Here is an 18,830-nt window from a genome sequence, read left to right as displayed (position 1 = left end):
CCTATTCAGTTCAAGGTCGTATTACATTACAAGAGGTTGGGTCAGATACCCTGGAAGTTACAATGGACAGTTTGACCTGGGCATTCAGTAGAGTTGCTAGTACAAGTAGAGCAGTACAGTTACTGATAGTTAAGTCATAGTTACAAATACATAGTTACAAGTTCAAATAGGTCATCATTGGCTCATTGTTATGTCCCAGGAGTTGCATTAGACAGTCTAGAAATGTGCTTTTATAATTACCATTTCATTGACTTCAGGGTTGACTATGTCTTGGTATAGAAATGCTTTCTGAATCTGAGATAGCCCTGACCAAGTGATTTAACCAGTCAGAAGTAAGCTAAATTGCTTTGAATATCAGCCGGTAGATCTGTTTCTTATAGTTCATTTCCAGGAAAGAGCAAAGTCTCTGCCAAGTCTACTTGACTAATAATTTTTAAGGACTTTTCCTCCAGGAACTTGTCCAAAACCTCTTTTGAACCCTGCAATGTTAGTCACCTGAACTCTAACAGACCCTCTGTGTATAAGGCTCATATGTCCTATAGGAACATTTTTTCATGGGGGAGGGAGGTTCAGGTTCCAAATATTTGCTTAAATGCCAGCTGGAATGTAACTCTGAACCAACTGTGTGTGTAGAATGTCTGTGCAATCTCCACACTACAGGAGTGATTTTTTTTTTTTTTACAGGGTGCTTAATCACAGTTCCAAGAAAGTCTATTTTATAAAGATCCCAGGATAATGACAAATATTCCAAAGAGATGAATCTGTTCAACAGTCTTCAAACAAACATCTTACTCCTTGGGCCTGTTCTTTTTGGTTCACAGACAACGGCGCGAAAGACAAAGGCGCGCCCGGACAATTGAGCGCAGCGCGGAGGCGCGCGCTGCTGTAAATTACTGTTTTTAGGGCTCCAACGGGGGGGTGTGGGGGGGATCCCCCCACTTTACTTAAGACATCGCGCCGGCGTTATGGGGGGTTGTAACCCTCCACATTTTACTGTAAACTTAACTTTTTCCCTAAAAACAGAGAAAAAGTGAAGTTTTCAGTAAAATGTGGGGGGTTACAACCCCCCCACAATGCCCCCACAACGCGGCGCAATGTCTATTAAGTAAAGTGGGGGGTTCCCCCCCGTCGGAGCCCTAAAAACAGTAATTTAGAACAGCGCGCGCCTCCGCGCTACGCTCAATTGTCTGGGCGCGCCTTTGTCCCAGCGCGCTTTTGACCCGACACCATTCTTTTTAACATTTTTGTAAGTGATATTGCTGACGGACAATCTGCGGATGATATCAAAATCTGCACTAGAATAGACACCCCTGATGGTATGGAAAGCATGAGGAAGGACCTAAAGAAGCTTGAGGAATGGTCTGAAATTTGACAGCCAAGATTTAATGCTAAGAAATGAAGGTCATGCATTTGGGCTGCAAAAACCCGAGGGAACAGTACAGCTTAGAGGGTGAAGAGCTTTTGTATACGAAAGAGGGATTTGGGTGTGATAGTATGTGATGATCTTAAAGTGGCCAAACAGGTTAAAAAGGCAACGGCAAACTTTGGACACTCCTAAAGGGAGAAAGTTGGAGAATATGTGGGAACCATTTTGGAACTCCTTGATGGCAACTGCTAGGAGTAGGCTGTTGAACCTGTGATTACCCTGTTTGGCTTCGACTATATTGATGTTGGATTATACTCTGTATTGTCATGCTGTGCAATTGTTCAATAAAATATATGTTCAATAATATTTATGTTCAATAATATTTTATTGAACAATTGCACAGCATGACAGTACAGAGTATAATCCAACATCAATCATGCTGCGGTTGTATGGTGAATGAACAAGATACAATCAAACATTGTCAACCGTTGCATGGTGAATGAACAAATATATATATATATATATATATATATATATATATATATATATATTTATTAAAAAGGCAACTGCGAAAGCTAGAAGGATGCTAAAGGGTGTATAGGGAGAGGTATGGCAAGTAGGAAAAAGGGAGGTATTGATGTCCCTGTATAAGACTCTGGTGAGACCTCATTTAGAATATTGTGTACAATTCTGGAGGACGCACCTTCAAAAAGATATAAACAGGATGGAGTCATTCCAGAAGAAGGCTACTAAAATGGTCAGTAGTCTATGTCATAAGGCGTACAGGGACAGACTTAAAGATCTCAATATGTATTCTTTGGAGGAAAGACAGTAGAGGAGAGAGATAAGACATTTAATTTTTAATTTAATTCTTATATACCGCTAATAACCGTGAGGTTTCTAAGCGGTTTACAAAAATGATGAAATTAAAAGATACAATGAATAGAAATAAATACATAAGATAGGTACTTGGAAATTCCCTAACTGTCCCAAAGGCTTACAATCTAACTAAAGTACCTCAAGAAACAATTTATGAAAAATAAAGATAAAATATAAAGACAGAGGTAGAGATGTAGATAGAAATGAATAATCCAACAAGTGATGAAAAAAAAAAAAAATTAGATAGAATTAAATAAAATTTAAAAAAAATAAATACAAAAATAAATACACATGAGGTGAGTCTCTTTCAATAGAGGTGATAGGCTTAGGAGTAATCTAAGGAAATACTTTTTTTTTTTTACAGAAAGGATGATAGATGCGTGGAATAGTCTCCTGGTAGAGGTGGTGGAGACAAAGACTGTATGGGACAGGCACTTGGAATCTCTTAGAGAGAGGAGGAGATAGTGGATGCTGTGGATAGACAGACTGGATGGGCCATTTGACCTTTATCTGCCATCATGTTTCTATGTTTCTTAAATTCTGGGAATATCTCTGACCCACCCATGCCCCTCCCATGGCTACGCCCACTTTTACTATAAAAGTTAGGCACATATGTTATACAATAGGGTGTAGGGCAGATCCACATAAGTCCAAATTACTGCCAACTCCAATAATTGATTGTTAGTGCCTAATTGGTTAATTAGTTTACACACGGATCTGGGATCCATGTCCCAATTTGGGCAATCTATACGAATCCAGGTGTTATGCTAAAAATCATATAAATGCTCCAGAAATATTTAAAAAAATAATATTTAGTTTCTAAATGAAGTAATCCCCATAAATCAAAGCACCACAATCACGTTTCGAGCAAAGCTCTGCATCAGGGTGGGATACTTATGGGCAGGTCAGAATAACAGATTATATATTTTTGTGATATATAATTAGATACATTTCTTATTTCACTGGGTAATGAATTCCAAAACTCTGCAGCTCTGTCCAAAAGTGTTCTCTTCCTAGAGAGCAATCTACAATCTTTACAAGATATTACCAATAACAATTCTCGGAAGGAATGCAAATGCCGGTTGATTGATATATACAGTAAACAAATCTGTCAAGCAACCTGGACATAATCCATATAAAATTTTAAAAATAAGAATCAACCAGAGGAATTCTCGCAATAGCGGAATAACATGACCAAATCTGTTTCCCCCTAGAATAAGTTTAACAGAAACATTTTCAAAAATCTGCAGTCGTTTCATCTGTTTGGCAGGAAGACTTAGCAGACATATGTTACAATAATCCAAGGAAATAAGAATTAGAGACTGAATTATAACCTGCAACCTCTAAAGAAAAAAAAAATATTCATTCTATGCAACAATTTTAATTTAAACCATATTTTTTGATCATGTTACTAATCTGAGTTTCCATAGTTAAACCTACATCCAACCAAACTCCCCGGATTTAAATTAGGCCCCCTTTCATCTAGCTGTGTAAGGGTTTTTTGTTTTTTTTTTAAATCGCAGATCACTGTGGTAAAAGCTCCAACACTCATAGGAATATGAGCTTTTACCTCAGTGGTCTGCGATAAAAACCTCTTACGCAGCTTGATAAAAGGGAGCCTTAATTTTTAAATTTAACCTCTATATTTTGGAGTTTCACTGCTTCTACATTTGTCTTATCTGAGTTTAACTTCAGAGAGATTTGGGAGGGACATCCAATTAAAGACCTCCATAAACATATCATTCATCATAAGAATGAAGAATTGCCTCTGTTGGGTCAGACCAGTAGTCCATTGTGCCCAGCAGTCCACTCACGCGGCGACCCTTAGGTCAACTGAGACTAGCCTTACCTGCGTATATCCTGGTTCAGCAGGAACTTGTCTAAGTTTGTCTTAAATCCCTGGAGGGTGTTTTCCCCTATAACAGCCTCTGGAAGAGCGTTTCAGTTTTCTACCACTCTCTGGGTGAAGAAGAACTTCCTTAGGTTTGTATGGAATCTATCCCCTTTTAACTTTAGAGAGTGCCCTCTCGTTCTCTCTACCTTGGAGAGGTTGAACAACCTGTTTTTATCTACTAAGTCTATTCCCTTCATTATCTCGAATGTTTCGATCACGTCCCCTCTTAAGTCTCCTCTTTTCAAGGGAGAAGAGGCCTAGTTTCTCTAATCTCTCACTGTACGATAACTCCTCCAGCCCTTTAACCATTTTAGTCGCTCTTCTCTGGACACATCAGATAATAAGGGAAAAATTAATACAATATTGTCTGCATAGAAGAAATATTCAATTATCTTTTTTTTCTGAATCAATTAAACCTAAATCTCTCAGATATAAATTAAAAAGAATGAGGGAAAGGGGAGAACCCTAGGGATCTCCTTGGGTCATCTGTCATGGTTGCGAGAGGTTTCCCTGTCAACTAACTTGCAAACATCTTCTCTTAAGAAAACCTTCCATCTGTTTCCAAACATCCCTCCTATATCCATCTCATCCATGAAAGCCAAAAGCAAATCACGATTAACTAAATTAAATGCTGTAGACAAGTCTAATTGCATCAGCAACACTCCTACATTTTTATCAAAATAATTTCTCACTTTAGACATAAGTGCCAGAAGAACTGTTTGAGTGCTAGAGTGTTCGGAATCCTGATTGAAAAGGATCCAGCAGGTCAAAACACACTAAATATTCTTGGACTTGTAGCAATTGTTTCTATAACTTTAGTTAGAAGGTTAGCAACCAGTCGATCGTTCCCACAATCTATAGCAGTGTTTTTCAACCGCTGTTCCGCGGCACACTAGTGTGCCGCGAGATGTTGCCTGGTGTGCCGTACGGTCAGGGCCGCCATCAGGGCAGTACCACCAGTCTAGGGAGAGGGGCGGTCCGCCCCACGTGGACAGGAGAGAGCTGGACGGGGGACCCGCGGAGTTCAATACATCTCGAGCCGCGAGGCTCGTCTTCTGTTCCTGCCTGCCCTGCAGCTAACATATAGCCGATCGCAAGCGTTCCCCGATGTCAGCGCTGACGTCGGAGGGAGGGCTTAAGCAAAGCCTGCCTTCCGACGTCAGCGCTGACGTCGGAGAATACTTCCGTTCGGCTATTTGTGCGCGGCAGGGCAGGCAGGAAGCAGAAGACAAGCCTTGCGGCTTGAGCTTCGTTTTGCTGAGAAAGTTGCAAAGATGGGCTGGGAGGCAAACACGGAACACAAAAGGGGGGAGGGAGTGCGTTTTGGACACAAGGCATGAACTTGGGAGAGAGGAAGGGAGGGAAAGAGATGCTGAGGTGGGGGAGGGAATGGGTTTTTGGACACAGAAGGCATGGACTTGGGAGAGAGGAAGGGAGGGAAAGAGATGCTGAGGTGGGGGAGGGAATGCGTTTTTGGACACAGAAGAAATGGACTTGGGAGAGAGGAAGGGAGGGAAAGATGCTGAGGTGGGGGAGGGAATGCGTTTTTGGACACAGAAGAAATGGACTTGGGAGAGAGGAAGGGAGGGAAAGAGATGCTGAGGTGAGGGAGGGAATGCGTTTTTGGACACAGAAGAAATGGACTTGGGAGAGAGGAAGGGAGGGAATGAGTGTTTGGACACAGAAGGCATGGACTTTGGAGAGAGGAAGGGAGGGAAAGAGATGGTTGTGTACACGGGGAATAGAAGAAAGGAGAATTTTTGGTCATAGGGAGGGAGTGAAGTATAGATAGTGGCATACCAGGGTGGGGGGGGGGGCGGTCTGCCCCACCCCAGGTTTATGTCCCAAGGGGGTGCACAGCTGGCCACCCTCCAGTGTTGTCCCTAGGCCGGCAAACTGCGGCTCTTTAGCCACTTGAGTGCCACCGCCGCCAACGGTGTTGTTGGCGGTGGCAGCATTATAAAATACTTTCTTTGTGTTTATTTGATTCCTATTCAAGAGAATTACTTTATATATAGTCAATATAGGCACAGAGTTAAATTTTTTAACATTTTCTAATGGTGGTGTGCCTCGTGATTTTTTTCATGAAACAAGTGTGCCTTTGCCCAAAAAAGGTTGAAAAACACTGATCTATAGGATCCAGATCATCTCCTTTTAATAAGGGATTTAACATAATTATTTCCACATCATTTGAATAAATATCATGTTGCCATAATGAATTTATCAGATTGGTAAGCCACTGAAACAGATCTGGCAGAGTCTAACAACCTTGCAACACAAGGATCCAGTCTACAATCTCCTTTAGAGAATTGCAGAAGCATCATCTTATCATATATATCAACCAACTTAAATGAAGTCCACATTTGATCTACTAGAATTAAGGTTTTCTGTTTCTATTTGAGTGATAACTATCTCTACATCTAACTGTGGTAGGGATTTTACAATCTTATTTATCTTAGACTATAAAAAATCTGCAAGATCCTGGGCAGTAAAAGGTATGGGACCATTTTGTATTGGTGGTTGGGTAAAAGACCTCAGTAATCTGAAAAGCTCTTTACAAGGATTTGAACTCTGACTAATATTCTCTGAAATAAATGCTTCTTTGCCAACTCTATATTTTGTTTATAGTAGTATATAGAAGCTTTAAATGATAAGATCTTCTTCCTTTGTTTCTAGCTGTCCAACCTTGTATTTGAGTACGATTCTTCTTTTTAACTTAGTTTGTAAAGGGGTGAAATCAGTTAGCTTAGCAGGGTTTAAAAAAAGGTTTGGATAATTTCCTAAAAGAGAAGCCCATATGCCATTATTGAGATGGCTTGGGGAAATCCACTGTTTATTCTTAGGATAAGCAGCATAAAATCTGTTTTACTACTTGGGATCTAGCTGGGTATTTGGGACCTGGGTTGGCCACTGTTAGAAACAGGATAATAATAATAATAACTTTATTCTTCTATACCGCCACAATCTTGCGACTTCTAGGCGGTTTACAATCAAGAGTGCTGGACATTCAGCGAATTACAATAAGTAGATATTCAGAGGAAATACAGAGATCAGAGACCTCAGGAGGCAATAGTATAGAAATACAATTTGCTGAGTGAAAATGTAATATGTACATTTTAGTAGGTAATGTCCGACAGGACCTGTTGGGGATAAATAGCAACATAAAGTTACAATAAGATGAAGATACTGGGCTTGATGGATCTTCGGTCTGTCCCAGTATGGCAATTCTTATGCTCTTACATCATCCAAAGAAGTGTGTATGTGTGTGTAGGGGGGGGGTGCATGCTCTTACCTGCTCATAGCAGAGAGTTTGGGAGGCTTTAAAGCTTCAGAACTAGTTTCTTCAAAGCTCTGTGATTTCTTTTGCTCCATCATTTTCTTCTTGCTCTTTTTGACTTTTGTAGAAACCAGGGGTGAGGATGTATCATTTGAAAAGCTGAAAAGAACAGCAAAAGCAATGTGAGAGCAAGACTCATTTATTCTGTATATAGATTTACCTGTGTATTCCAGCCTCCTTGTTATATCCAAGCAACACATACTACTACATCGTACACAGTTATCCGAGCTCAACTGTATTGTACACACAAATATCACATCTCCTTCCCTCCAGCACAGGCTGTTCTTCATTAATTTTTAAGCCAGGGCCACTTTGGATTCTATCTGAAGGTGAGCCGCCAAATAATTTCCCATGTGGGGCCATGACACTGCTGACCAGTGTGTGTCAGTGACATCCCATTCCCACCAGTCCACCTTCAAACTTCATTGGCAGGTATCTAAAAGTTTGTGAGCATTTCCAAATGGGTTCTCTCTTGTCTACTGAGAAATACCTTGTCCTTCAACATGCTGCTCATTCCCCCCTTTCAGTCCTGAACTTGGGTAGATAGACAGAGTAGATTTAAAAAAACCTAAGCGGGTTACAGTAGAAAACATACACCCAAACAGGAGATTCTACCTCCTCAAAGTAGAACAAAGGAAAACAAGAGGAGGCCTGTGGTGCTCAATCTTTCTATTCACTCAAGACCTGAAACATACGTGTTTCAGCCGCAAGGCCTACCTCAGGGGCCTTTTCCTCAGTGTGGAGCACTATTTTTGCAAATGTTCTCAAAGCAGCTGTGCTTAGGAACAATTCCTTGTCTGCACTTAATCAAAAGTGCAGACAAGAAATTGTTCTTGAGAACATTTGCAAAATAGTGCTTCACACTGAGGAAACGACTCCTGAGGGACACCAGCTTTCCCACCTCCTTTGCACAACCACACTGAAGCAAGTGCTGAAAAAAAGCAAAACTCTCTCTCTGCACGTTGAAGCAAGTGCTGAAAAAAGCGCCAAACTTTTTCTCAGCACTCCAGGATGACATCATTTGTGGAGTGGAGCCAGAAAGATAAAAACTGCGAATAATCAAAGTCGTGAGTGTTGAACCCATGAATATGGAGGAAGAAGTGTAGTTGTTTTAGTGTAAAATAGGCTCTCAGTACAACTCTTTAAGTGTCCCGTAGCCAAGCACTCTGCGTTAAGGAGGGTAGGGACTTGATGTTAGTCAACACATCCCAGTGTCCTAAGGCCACATTCAGATCAGCCTCTCAGGCAGTGCGGCAGCAAACTTTATAGATACAGCTTTGCACGTGGATTTATAAATTTATTTCAAGAAGATTATATGAATGTCCTGATCTTAGATTAGAAACATGATGGCAGATTAAGGCCAAATGGCCCATCCACAGGGCAGGATTAACCAATAGGCCTAGTAGGCCCATGCCTAGGGCCCAAAATGGTCAGGGGGGCCCGATGAAGGAAGGAATCAACACTGCTTTTTCCAAACGGTGATGGGCCCCTCCAGCATCGATCGGCAACACCGCTCCCCCCCCCCCCCGATCGGCAACACGGGCACCAACCCGATCGGCAAACCCCCACTCCATCGACGGAAAGTAAGACAAGCAAACAATGCGGGTAAGAAAGGCAATGGGAACTGTAATTGTGTAAGCGGTGCTGCTTGCCCAAAGCTTCCCTCCGACGCAGTTTCCTGTTTCCGCCTGGGCGCATGGTGGGGTGGGGCGGGGCAGGGGGGCCCAGTGTACTTGTGTGGCTAGGGGCCCTCGATGAATTAATCCTGCCCTGCCTATCTAGTCTGCCCATCCACAGCAACCATTATCTCTTCCTCTCGCTAAGAGATCCCACATGCCAATCCCACGCTTTCTTGAATTCAGACAGTCTGTCTCCACCACCTTTTCCGGGAGACTGTTCCATGCATCTACCACCCTTTCTGTGAAAAAGTATTTCCTTATATTACTCCTGAGCTTATCACCTCTTAACTTCATCCTATGCCCTCTCATTCCAGAGCTTCCTTTCAAATGAAAGAGACTTGACTCATGCGCATTTACTTCACGTAGGTATTTAAACGTCTCTATTATATCTCTCCTCTCCCGCGTCCGCTTTCCTCCAAAGTATACAGCTTGAGATCTTTGTCTCCTTACACCTTATGATGACCACGCACCATTTTAGTAGGTGTTTCATAAGCATTATGCTGACGTATTAAATCTCTGCTATTTGAATTTCAGTGCTGTTAAGGATATTTTTGACACTGTTTCATGGCAGTTCTATTATTAAGTTTCAATTTGCTGATTTTGAGTTTAGCTCATTCACAGTATTTATATTTATACAGTTCTTCCCCATCTTTCACCAGGTACTCAGCATGTGATTTGCATAGAAATATAGAAACATGATGGCAGATTAAGGCCAAATGGCCCATCCACAGCAATCATTATCTCTTCCTCTCACTATTGATGTGAGACTCACTGGTCTGTAGTTTGCTGTCTCCATCTTTGAGCCTTTCTTGTGGAGTGGAATGACATTAGCTGTCTTCCAGTCCATCGGTACGTTACCTGTACTAAGGGAGAGATTGAAGAGCGCGGATAGTGGTTCCCCCAAGACATCACACAACTCCCTGAGCACCCTGGGATGTAGGTTGTCAGGCCCCATTGCCTTGTTAACCTTGAGCTTTGACAGCTCGCAGTAAACACTGCTGGGTGTAAAACTTGAAATTACCAAACGGGTCAACTGATTCAACCGTTGTTTGTAGCTGAGGGCCGAGTCCCGGCGCCTCGCGGGTGAAGACTGAGCAGAAGTATTCATTTAACAGTTGGGCTTTTTCCGAGTCTGTTTCTACATAGTCACCGTCTGGTTTTCTGAGACATACTATCCTGCCTGAGTTCTTATTTCTATCACTAAAGAAGGATTTATCTCCTTTCTGGATGTTCTTTGCTACCTCCAAGCCAGTTCCCAATCCATTTCATCAATATGCCGCCCAATCCCATAGAACTCATCTTGCTCAGCAACCTGCTGTGTGGTACGCTATCGAATGCTTTGCTGAAGTCCAGGTAAACGATGTCCAGGGACTCCCTAACATCCAGCTTTCTTGTCACCCAGTCAAAGAAGCTGATCAGGTTGGATTGGCAGGCTCTCCCCTTAGTAAATTCATGTTGTCGGGGATCCCGTAGATTCTCCTCGTTCATAATCGTATTCAATTGGCGTTTGATTAGAGTTTCCATTAGTTTGCTCACTATTAATGTGAGACTCACTGGTCTATAGTTTGCTGTCTCCATCTTGGAGCCTTTCTTGTGGAGTGGAATGACATTAGCTGTCTTCCAGTCCATTGGTACGTTACCTGTACTAAGGGAGAGATTGAAGAGCACGGATAGCGGTTCCGCCAAGACATCACACCCTGGGGTGTAGGTTGTCAGGCCCCATTGCCTTGTTAACCTTGAGCTTTGACAGTTCGCAGTAAATACTGCTGGGTGTAAACTTGAAATTACCAAACGGGTCAACTGATTCAACCGTTGTTTGTAGTTGAGGGCCGAGTCCCGGCGCCTCGCGGGTGAAGACTGAGCAGAAGTATTCATTTAACAGTTGGGCTTTTTCCGAGTCCGTTTCTACATAGTCACCGTCTGGTTTTCTGAGACGTACTATCCCGCCTGAGTTCTTATTTCTATCACTGATATACCTGAAGAAGGATTTATCTCCTTTCTGGATGTTCTTTGCTAGAGACTCCTCCATGCAGAATTTGGCCTCCCTAACTGCTGTTTTGACGGCTTTTGACTTGGCCAGATAGTCTACTCTAGAGTCCTGTTTCTCTGATTGTAAGAGATGAACACTTTTTTCTTCTCCTTGATGAGGTCCGAGATTTCTGCAGAGAACCACTGTGGCTTATTGTTCCTACTCCGTTTACTTACTGATTTAACATAGTGGTTTGTTGCTTCCTGTATGGTGGCTTTCAAAGTCGACCACATTTCTTCCACGTTATCGGTTTCTGCTTGGCTTTGTAGCGCCTGGTGAACGAAGTCTCCCATGTTTTGGAAGTTTGTGTCCTTGAATTTGAGGACCTTGGTCAGTGTGGTAGATTTAGTGAAACCTTTCCTGAGATTGAACCATACCATGTTGTGGTCACTGGAGGCCAATGTGTCGCCCACCGAGACCTCAGTGACACTTTCTCCATTGGTAAGTATCAGGTCCAGTATTGCCTGATCCCTTGTTGGTTCCAACACTAGTTGCCTGAGTCTTGCTCCCTTCAAGGAGTTTAATAGCTTCCTGCTGCTGCCGGAAGCAGAGGAAAGTGTGACCCAATCCACATCAGGCATGTTGAAGTCACCTAACAATACTTTGTCCCCACGCAAGGTGATATTCTCTATATCTCCGATTAATTCCATATCTAGGTCATCTTGATGTCTTGGGGGCCTGTATACTACGCCAAGATACAGGCATTTGTCCTTCCCTCTGGCCAAATTTACCCAAAGGGATTCCCCAGTGTACTGTACATCTGTGATTCTGGTGACCTTAATGTCATCTTTAGTATATAATGCTACACCTCCTCCCATTTTGCCCTCCCTGTCCCAGCGAAGCAAGTTGTAACCCGGTATGACCATGTCCCACCCATGGGAGTCCGTGAGCCAGGTCTCAGATATCGCCACCACATCCAGGTTGGCATTTCTCATTTCTGTTTCCAATTCCAGGATCTTGTTTCCCAGATTGTGGGCGTTGACATACATAGCCCTCCATGTTGTGTGTATGTTACGTCTCAGTGGGGACCTTCCCGCTTTAGCAACTACATTGAATATGTATTTTGGGATCCCATTCAATTGCAACAATTTTTATTAGCTAGAAAACAGAAATGAGTCTTATTCTTTAATGTGTTTCATAACTGAGAAATTGGAGGAGGTAAGAGTCCCAAATAGTATGGAAGGGTTTAAGATTCATAAGGATGAATCAAGAACCAATTCTTAGTTTTCTTCTTATTTTTTCGTAATTAGAAATGGTGGCATGTCTTCTCATTGTTGTGGGCTTTAAAAGGAATTTTGTTTGTATGTATAAATACTGTTAAATTATGTTAAGAATCCTTTTTTTTCCTGGTATCATCTGATATTGTAACTATTAAATTTGCATAAATTAAAAAAAGAAATTAAGTATGTGTAGATCATATCACATTCAAAGCATATACTATGATCGCAGGTGCTGCAAATCCCCACAGGGAGAGGGGTAGAATCATAAAGTTGATATTAGTGAATAAATTAAGCTAGTCAGTGGAGGGGGTGGAGAAGACATTTTTACGGTTGAAAACAATAGTATTGTGGTATTATATTCCAAGATTGCATCATGTAACTGTACTTTAGAGGTTCGATCAACCCTTCATTGCTCCAGGTACTATAGTTAGATTCTGAGCCCGACGGGACAGATAGAAAAAATACTTAGAGTACCTGCTTACTAGTTAATGTAGTGTAAACTGCTTTGATATCTGCGGAGGAAAGACGGTATATCAAATAAAGATGGCCATAACAAGTTGCAGACTGCCCTGTTTATTTATGAACAAGTGGGACCTGCACAGAGTGTTGGCTAAAACTCTGGAATTCTTGTTGGGCAAACTGGATGGACCATATGGGTTTTTATCTACTGATATTTGCTATGTCACGAATGGATACTGCACTACAGATGCACACACACACAAAGTAGACACAGAGCTGAAACCACAGACAAATGACAATAATCTCAAAGAAGCATTCCTAAAACACAGATCAAATACACTATGGGGTTCATAATCGACACTTCAATACGCCTAAAATCCCGCCCAAGTCGCCACTTGATTGTCCAAGTGCCGATAATCGAAACAGCTTTTTGGACCTATCCAGGGACTTTTTAGGCATCTGAATCCCGCTATGTGCCCAGAGCTGAAAGGGACGTTTCTGGAGGAATGGTTACGGCGGGACGTGGGCCGGCCTAAACTTAGTTGTCCTGCAGGAATAATCAAATATTTGATGAGACTTCCTAGGTACCAAGAAAGTATCCAAAGTGACCAGATAACTACTGCAAGGACAAAGTAAAGACTCTCACACACTTAATTGTGATTAATCGTGAGATTATAAAACATCTGCTAGCATCTTATTTTTGTCCTGTGTCCATTTCTTCTTCCCTCTCCTCTGCCATCTCCCAGTTCAACATCTTTCCCTCTCTCTCTCTGCTCCTCCCCCCCCCCAGGGCCAACATCACTCTCCCTCTTTCCCCCCCCCTGAATCTCCCAAGTTACTTAGCGGCAGCAATGCCTATTCACCACCTGCTCCAGGGCTCCCTCTGACCTGTTCTGCCCCCTTATGATGCAATTTCCTGTTTCCTCAGGGGCAGAACTGGTTAGAGGGAGCCTCCAGAGCAAATAGGCAGTGTACAGACATTGCTGTGCTGCCAATGCTCTCTAAGCAACTTAGAAGATACATGGAAGCTAGCAAGGGAGGGAGGGACATGCAGGGTGACAGCAGTTAAATTTTTTTTATCATGATTAATGTGTAAATCCTATTTTAAAATCAATATAAGAAAACATTTTTTTCAGTAAATGAATAGTTAAGCTCCAGAACTTGTTGCCGGAGAATGTGGTTAAAGCAGTTAGTATATCTGAGTTTAAAAAAGGTTTAGACAAGTTCCTGGAGAAAAAGTTCATAACCTGCTATTAAGGTAGAAATGGGGAAAGCTACTACTTATCCCTGGTGATAGTAGCATCAAATCTTACTACAATCTGGGATCCTGCCAGGTACTTGTGACCTACATTGGTCACTGTTGGAAGCAAGATACTGGGCTAGGTGGTCCATCAGTCTGACCCAGTATGTTCTTATGTTTGTAACTCATGGTTAAACACCCCTTCAACCCCCCCCCCCCCCACCACAAGCACTGAGTACTCCAAGCAAAAACTAATTATTGATGATACAGTTTTCCCAGAAAGCAAAAAAAAGCAGCAGATGGACAAATTTCATTTGGGACAAACACAGTATGTTCCTTTTCTGCTGCAGCATCACCCTGACAACGCCAACAGGACCTCCTCTTCCCCACCCCCACCTCTTATTGCTATCATTTCTTACAGTTTTATTTGGAAACAAAATCTCCGAAACAAATGAAGAAGCTCCCACCAAGCATAGCATTGTCCATGCCAGGGAGCTCACCAATAGGTTCTGTATCAACTTGGCAGACTGAGCTACTCCTAAATCCACTTTGTATATGCAGGAGAAGAGGATCACATATTTTCCTAGGCAGCCTGATATGAAATTACCTTCTACATATTAGAGACCAAACAAATTTTGGGTTTGATTTTGATGCCAAAAATCAGCGTTTGGTCTTGCTTTGATTTCAGCTGAAAATGCCAGTACATTTTTGGCAGAAACCAAAACTACCCCCCCCCCCCCCTCACACACACACACCCAATCACTCTCTGTCTGCCCCCAGCTCCACAGCTGCTGTCGTCAGAGCGAGTCCTATCGGGCTGGTTCCAGTCACAAAATGGCTGCCAAGATCTCCCATGGCAGCATTGCGAGGCTGCTCTGGGAGGTCTCAGAAGCCATTTTGATAGAGAAACTGACAGGTGCAAGAGGACTGGGGTTCACTTCACTAGGAAGAGGCCACTGGACCGCTAGGGCATTTAAAGGTAGGCCAGGGAAAGGCCTTCAAGTGATAGAAGGATGAAGGGGTTGTGGTTGCAGGTGGCTGGCCCAACAAGACCTGCTGGGGGGTGGGCAATGGCTTCAGTGGCCTAGGAGGACCCGCTCTCTGCTAGAAGAGCACTGTTTTTGGGTTTGGCTGAAACTGCAAGGCAAATTTTGGCTGCTGATTCGATTTTGGTTGTACAATACATGTTATTTTGGCAACACACGTACACTTGTCATGCCAATAACATTTCCTTAATATGACTGCTGAGCCTATACTCTTAATTGAAAGGTGGCCCAGAAGCCTGAGCACATGCCATTTCAGTCAGTGCATAAACAATAAAATTATATTATATGCACATTATGTGTGTATGAGATCAAGGTTTATATACATGTTATCTGCATATATAAGGGTCAAGGTACTTAAACTATGTCAGAGAGCACAGAGCACGGATCTGTACACCGCACCTCAGACTGTACCATATACAAACATTTTTCTGAAAGTCATATTATAAAATGTTCTAAATCAGGGAGGTCCAACCTGCAGCCTGAGAGCCACATGCGGCCCCGTGAAGTTTTTTGTGCAGCCCCGGTCGAGGACAATGCAGTGTTTTCCTCTGCTGCCCCTGGGTGTTTACCGTCTTGCCGACTCCCTCCTCTGCCTTGCTGCAGTGTTTGCGCGGCCCCAGAAAATTTTTTTTTGGCCAATGCGGCCCAGGGAAGCCAAAAGGTTGGACACCCCTGTTCTAAATGCAGCTGGAGAATCTCTTTAAATGTTGGTACATAATTCCTACATTATACCAAGATTTTGCTTCTGCATATATGCTATGTAGATACAAGTATCATACAGAGATGCCCTTTGTACCCCTATATGCAAATGAATATGTATAGATCTGTTTATTCTGAAATATGGCACAAAGAAGTCATAGCCATAGGCGCCAACATTTGAAAATAATCAGGACAAATTACCCTCCGTGGACACAGTGAAGGCACTTGCACAATATCAGGGCTGCTCAGCGTTCACTGCACCAACAGAGCTGACTTCTTTGGTCACAAATGATGTGAATTTATAGATTTTGTAGATGCTAGGCTGAAGACAGAAGGTATTATAGGACTCCAACAGGAGGCAGAGGGATATGGAGACCCTAGCTGAAAGGAGTTCTCATCCCATGTCCAGAGAAAGCTCTTCAAAAAGTCCGATAGAGAACTGTGTGGCCTGCTCGCTGCAAGTCAGACACACAAAAGGACACTCCAGTAATTGGCTATTGGCTATAATAGATATGTACTGAGAAAACTAAAAATTAAGCTGCCATCTCCTTTTTATTTCTCTCTAGCACTAGCTGAATTTTTAAGCAATTAGGGGGTTTTCACCCTATAGTCAATCTCACTAGTCACAGAGGACTTGGGAAAAAAAATCTAGGTTGTGGGCAGAAAGGTTTCATGTCCATATTACCATACTTCCCTTGCAAAGAAGAGGGCACTTTTGCCTTGGCAGTGCCCCTGTCAGCCCAAGATCCTGCAGCTGAAATCCCATTGCTTTTCTGTTATAGCAATATAGTCAGTAACTATCCCCTCTCATCTCTTGACTGGCCCCCTTGGATCAGTTGCTTTTTCTAGACGGGGACTTGTTCTTGTCTCTAGAACCCTACTTATTCCAAGCAGTGAATTTTAGCATATTTTTTTCATTTGCCTTCTACCAGGATTCTGATTAGAGAGGGACTGAGTCAGTGTTACTCATCTGTACTGTTCTGCATAGCTGTACAACTTATATCCCAAAACAGTCTCATTTATATAACCCTGTTAAGAGCACTGGTAATAAGGACACAGTAAGACTACCTCTACGTTGCAGAAATTCACACAATACTAAATTCACACTCAGACATGAAGTTCCAGCCTCCTCACTTAACTGAATTACAAGAAGTTCATTAGAAATAAGAAGTTAAATTGAACCATCTCCGGGCGATCACCTCCGACTTAGCTCTGGGGCGACTGCAACAGCTGGAGATGTCAAATCGCTTCCCCCCAAAATCTAAATCCTGGGCACCAGGAAAATGATTTAGAGCTACTAAGACGTATAAGTCAAGGTGTGATCCAACCCATCGCAGTCTGTACTGCACCAGAAAGGTCGATTTTTAGTACAATTGATAATAATAATCCCTCCTTTACAATATGCAAAGTATGAAATTCTAAAGGTCAAACAAGCACTGGTGCTCGGTGTCAAGTCTTTCATCCTCCAACCACTCCAGCTCACACAAATAGGACACAGATCCTTACCTGATCAGTGGAAGAGTCAAACTTTCCCGTCCCGACGTACCAAACAGTTTCATTTCCGGTGCTCTCCTTGGGTACCTTAAGGGAGGAAGAAGCTTTTTCTCCTTCTTGAAATGTTCCTTTGAATCTTCTTGGCTTCTACAACACACGAGCTCCCTGTGCTATCTCATCTTCTTGTTGGCTACCCAGCACCTCTTCTGCCCGTCTCTCTCTTTCTCTCTTCCAGGTCCGTCTCTGACCCTCCTTCTTCCCCAGCGGCCGCTTTATCTGACACCAGGTAGCACCGCCCCTTTCCTCTCCTGCTGGCACAGCCCAGGCGCCCGGCTCACACTTCATTGGCTCTTCCGGCGTAATTCGATTTACCTCCCACGGCACGAGTCTGAAACCGCATCTCCTTAAAGGCACAGGACATTTTTTTTTTTTTAGGGGGAGGGGGGGCGAGAAACAACAACGTGGAGAAGCGAGGGCTGCAAAGTGTTCCTGTGTAGAGTTTGCACTGACCATTTTTGGCTAGCATTCCTTCACCCCCGACCCTGGTGTAAGCCTAACTCCTACATTTCCACATCACTAGAGATACTGAAAATGTTATCTGTGCTAGCTTCAGATTTCTGGGAGGGTGCCCAACTGTGAATTGAGAACGAGGGCTAGGAAATGTTATTACACCAAACCAAAATGATTAGCCAGGGAAGGGAAATGATCAGACTGAAATAAGACACTTTCTAGTAGCTCAGCTAAGACTGAAAAGTTCTGCAGGGACCCTCACACATGAATAGATTAGGAGGGTGCTGCCACTGTTGCAGGACCCTCACATATGATTGTAGTACAGGGCAATCAAAGCGGTTTGCGTAGTTTAAACAGGTACTTGTTTTGTACCTGGGGCAATGAGGTGTTGGGTGACTTGCCTAGGGCAGGGGTAGGCAATTCTGGTCCTCGAGAGCCGGAGCCAGGTCAGGTTTTCAGGATATCCACAATGAATATGTATGAGATGGATTCGCATGCACTGCCTCCTTGAGATGCAAATCTATCTCATGCATATTTATTGTGGATATCCTGAAACCCAAACCTGGCTCCGGCTCTCGAGGACCGGAATTGCCTACCCCTGGCCTAGTGGGAATTGAGCTCACAGCCTCAGGGTGCTGGATCAGCTGCTCTAGCCACTAGGCCACCCCTCCCCTCCAGATCATCACATATGACCTTAGTATTGGGAAGAGCTCTAGAGAATGTGGGACCCTCATATATGACTGCAATAGATTGTACCCTCGAAGGAGGGTTCCTTAGTTTATAGTCATAAATTAGTACTAAATGTTAAATATTTGGTTTCAGGGGGGGATCCTTGATAAAGCGTTTGCAAAACATGTTGGATCCAGCCTCTCAGATCGCAAGTAACAACTAATGGCAACCATTGAGATAAGTAAAAGTTAAACAAATACGAGAATAAATGAGATTTAAAGTTATTTGAATTAGTCTTAAGTCTTAAGA

The 18,830-nt window shown here is 42.9% G+C and overlaps 1 protein-coding gene across 1 annotated transcript in view; it reads right to left on the bottom strand.

The window, feature by feature from the left end:
- Nucleotides 1-17,604, bottom strand: part of LOC117366167 (GRAM domain-containing protein 2B-like) — a 65,915-nt gene extending 48,311 nt beyond the window's left edge. The window contains exons 1-2 of the mRNA XM_033957341.1: nt 17,355-17,604; nt 7,432-7,575 (exon numbers count right to left, since the gene is read on the bottom strand). Coding sequence (XP_033813232.1) covers nt 7,432-7,575; nt 17,355-17,407 — 197 coding nt within the window. The 5' untranslated portion in view covers nt 17,408-17,604. The remainder of the gene's footprint in view (nt 1-7,431; nt 7,576-17,354) is intronic.
- Between the last annotated feature and the right edge of the window lie 1,226 nt (nt 17,605-18,830).

This window comes from Geotrypetes seraphini, chromosome 8 (genome assembly GCF_902459505.1).
Source record: "Geotrypetes seraphini chromosome 8, aGeoSer1.1, whole genome shotgun sequence".
NCBI lineage: Eukaryota > Metazoa > Chordata > Amphibia > Gymnophiona > Dermophiidae > Geotrypetes > Geotrypetes seraphini.
The sequence above is the reverse complement of the archived record's forward strand: the minus strand, read 5'-3'. Positions and strand labels throughout refer to the sequence as shown.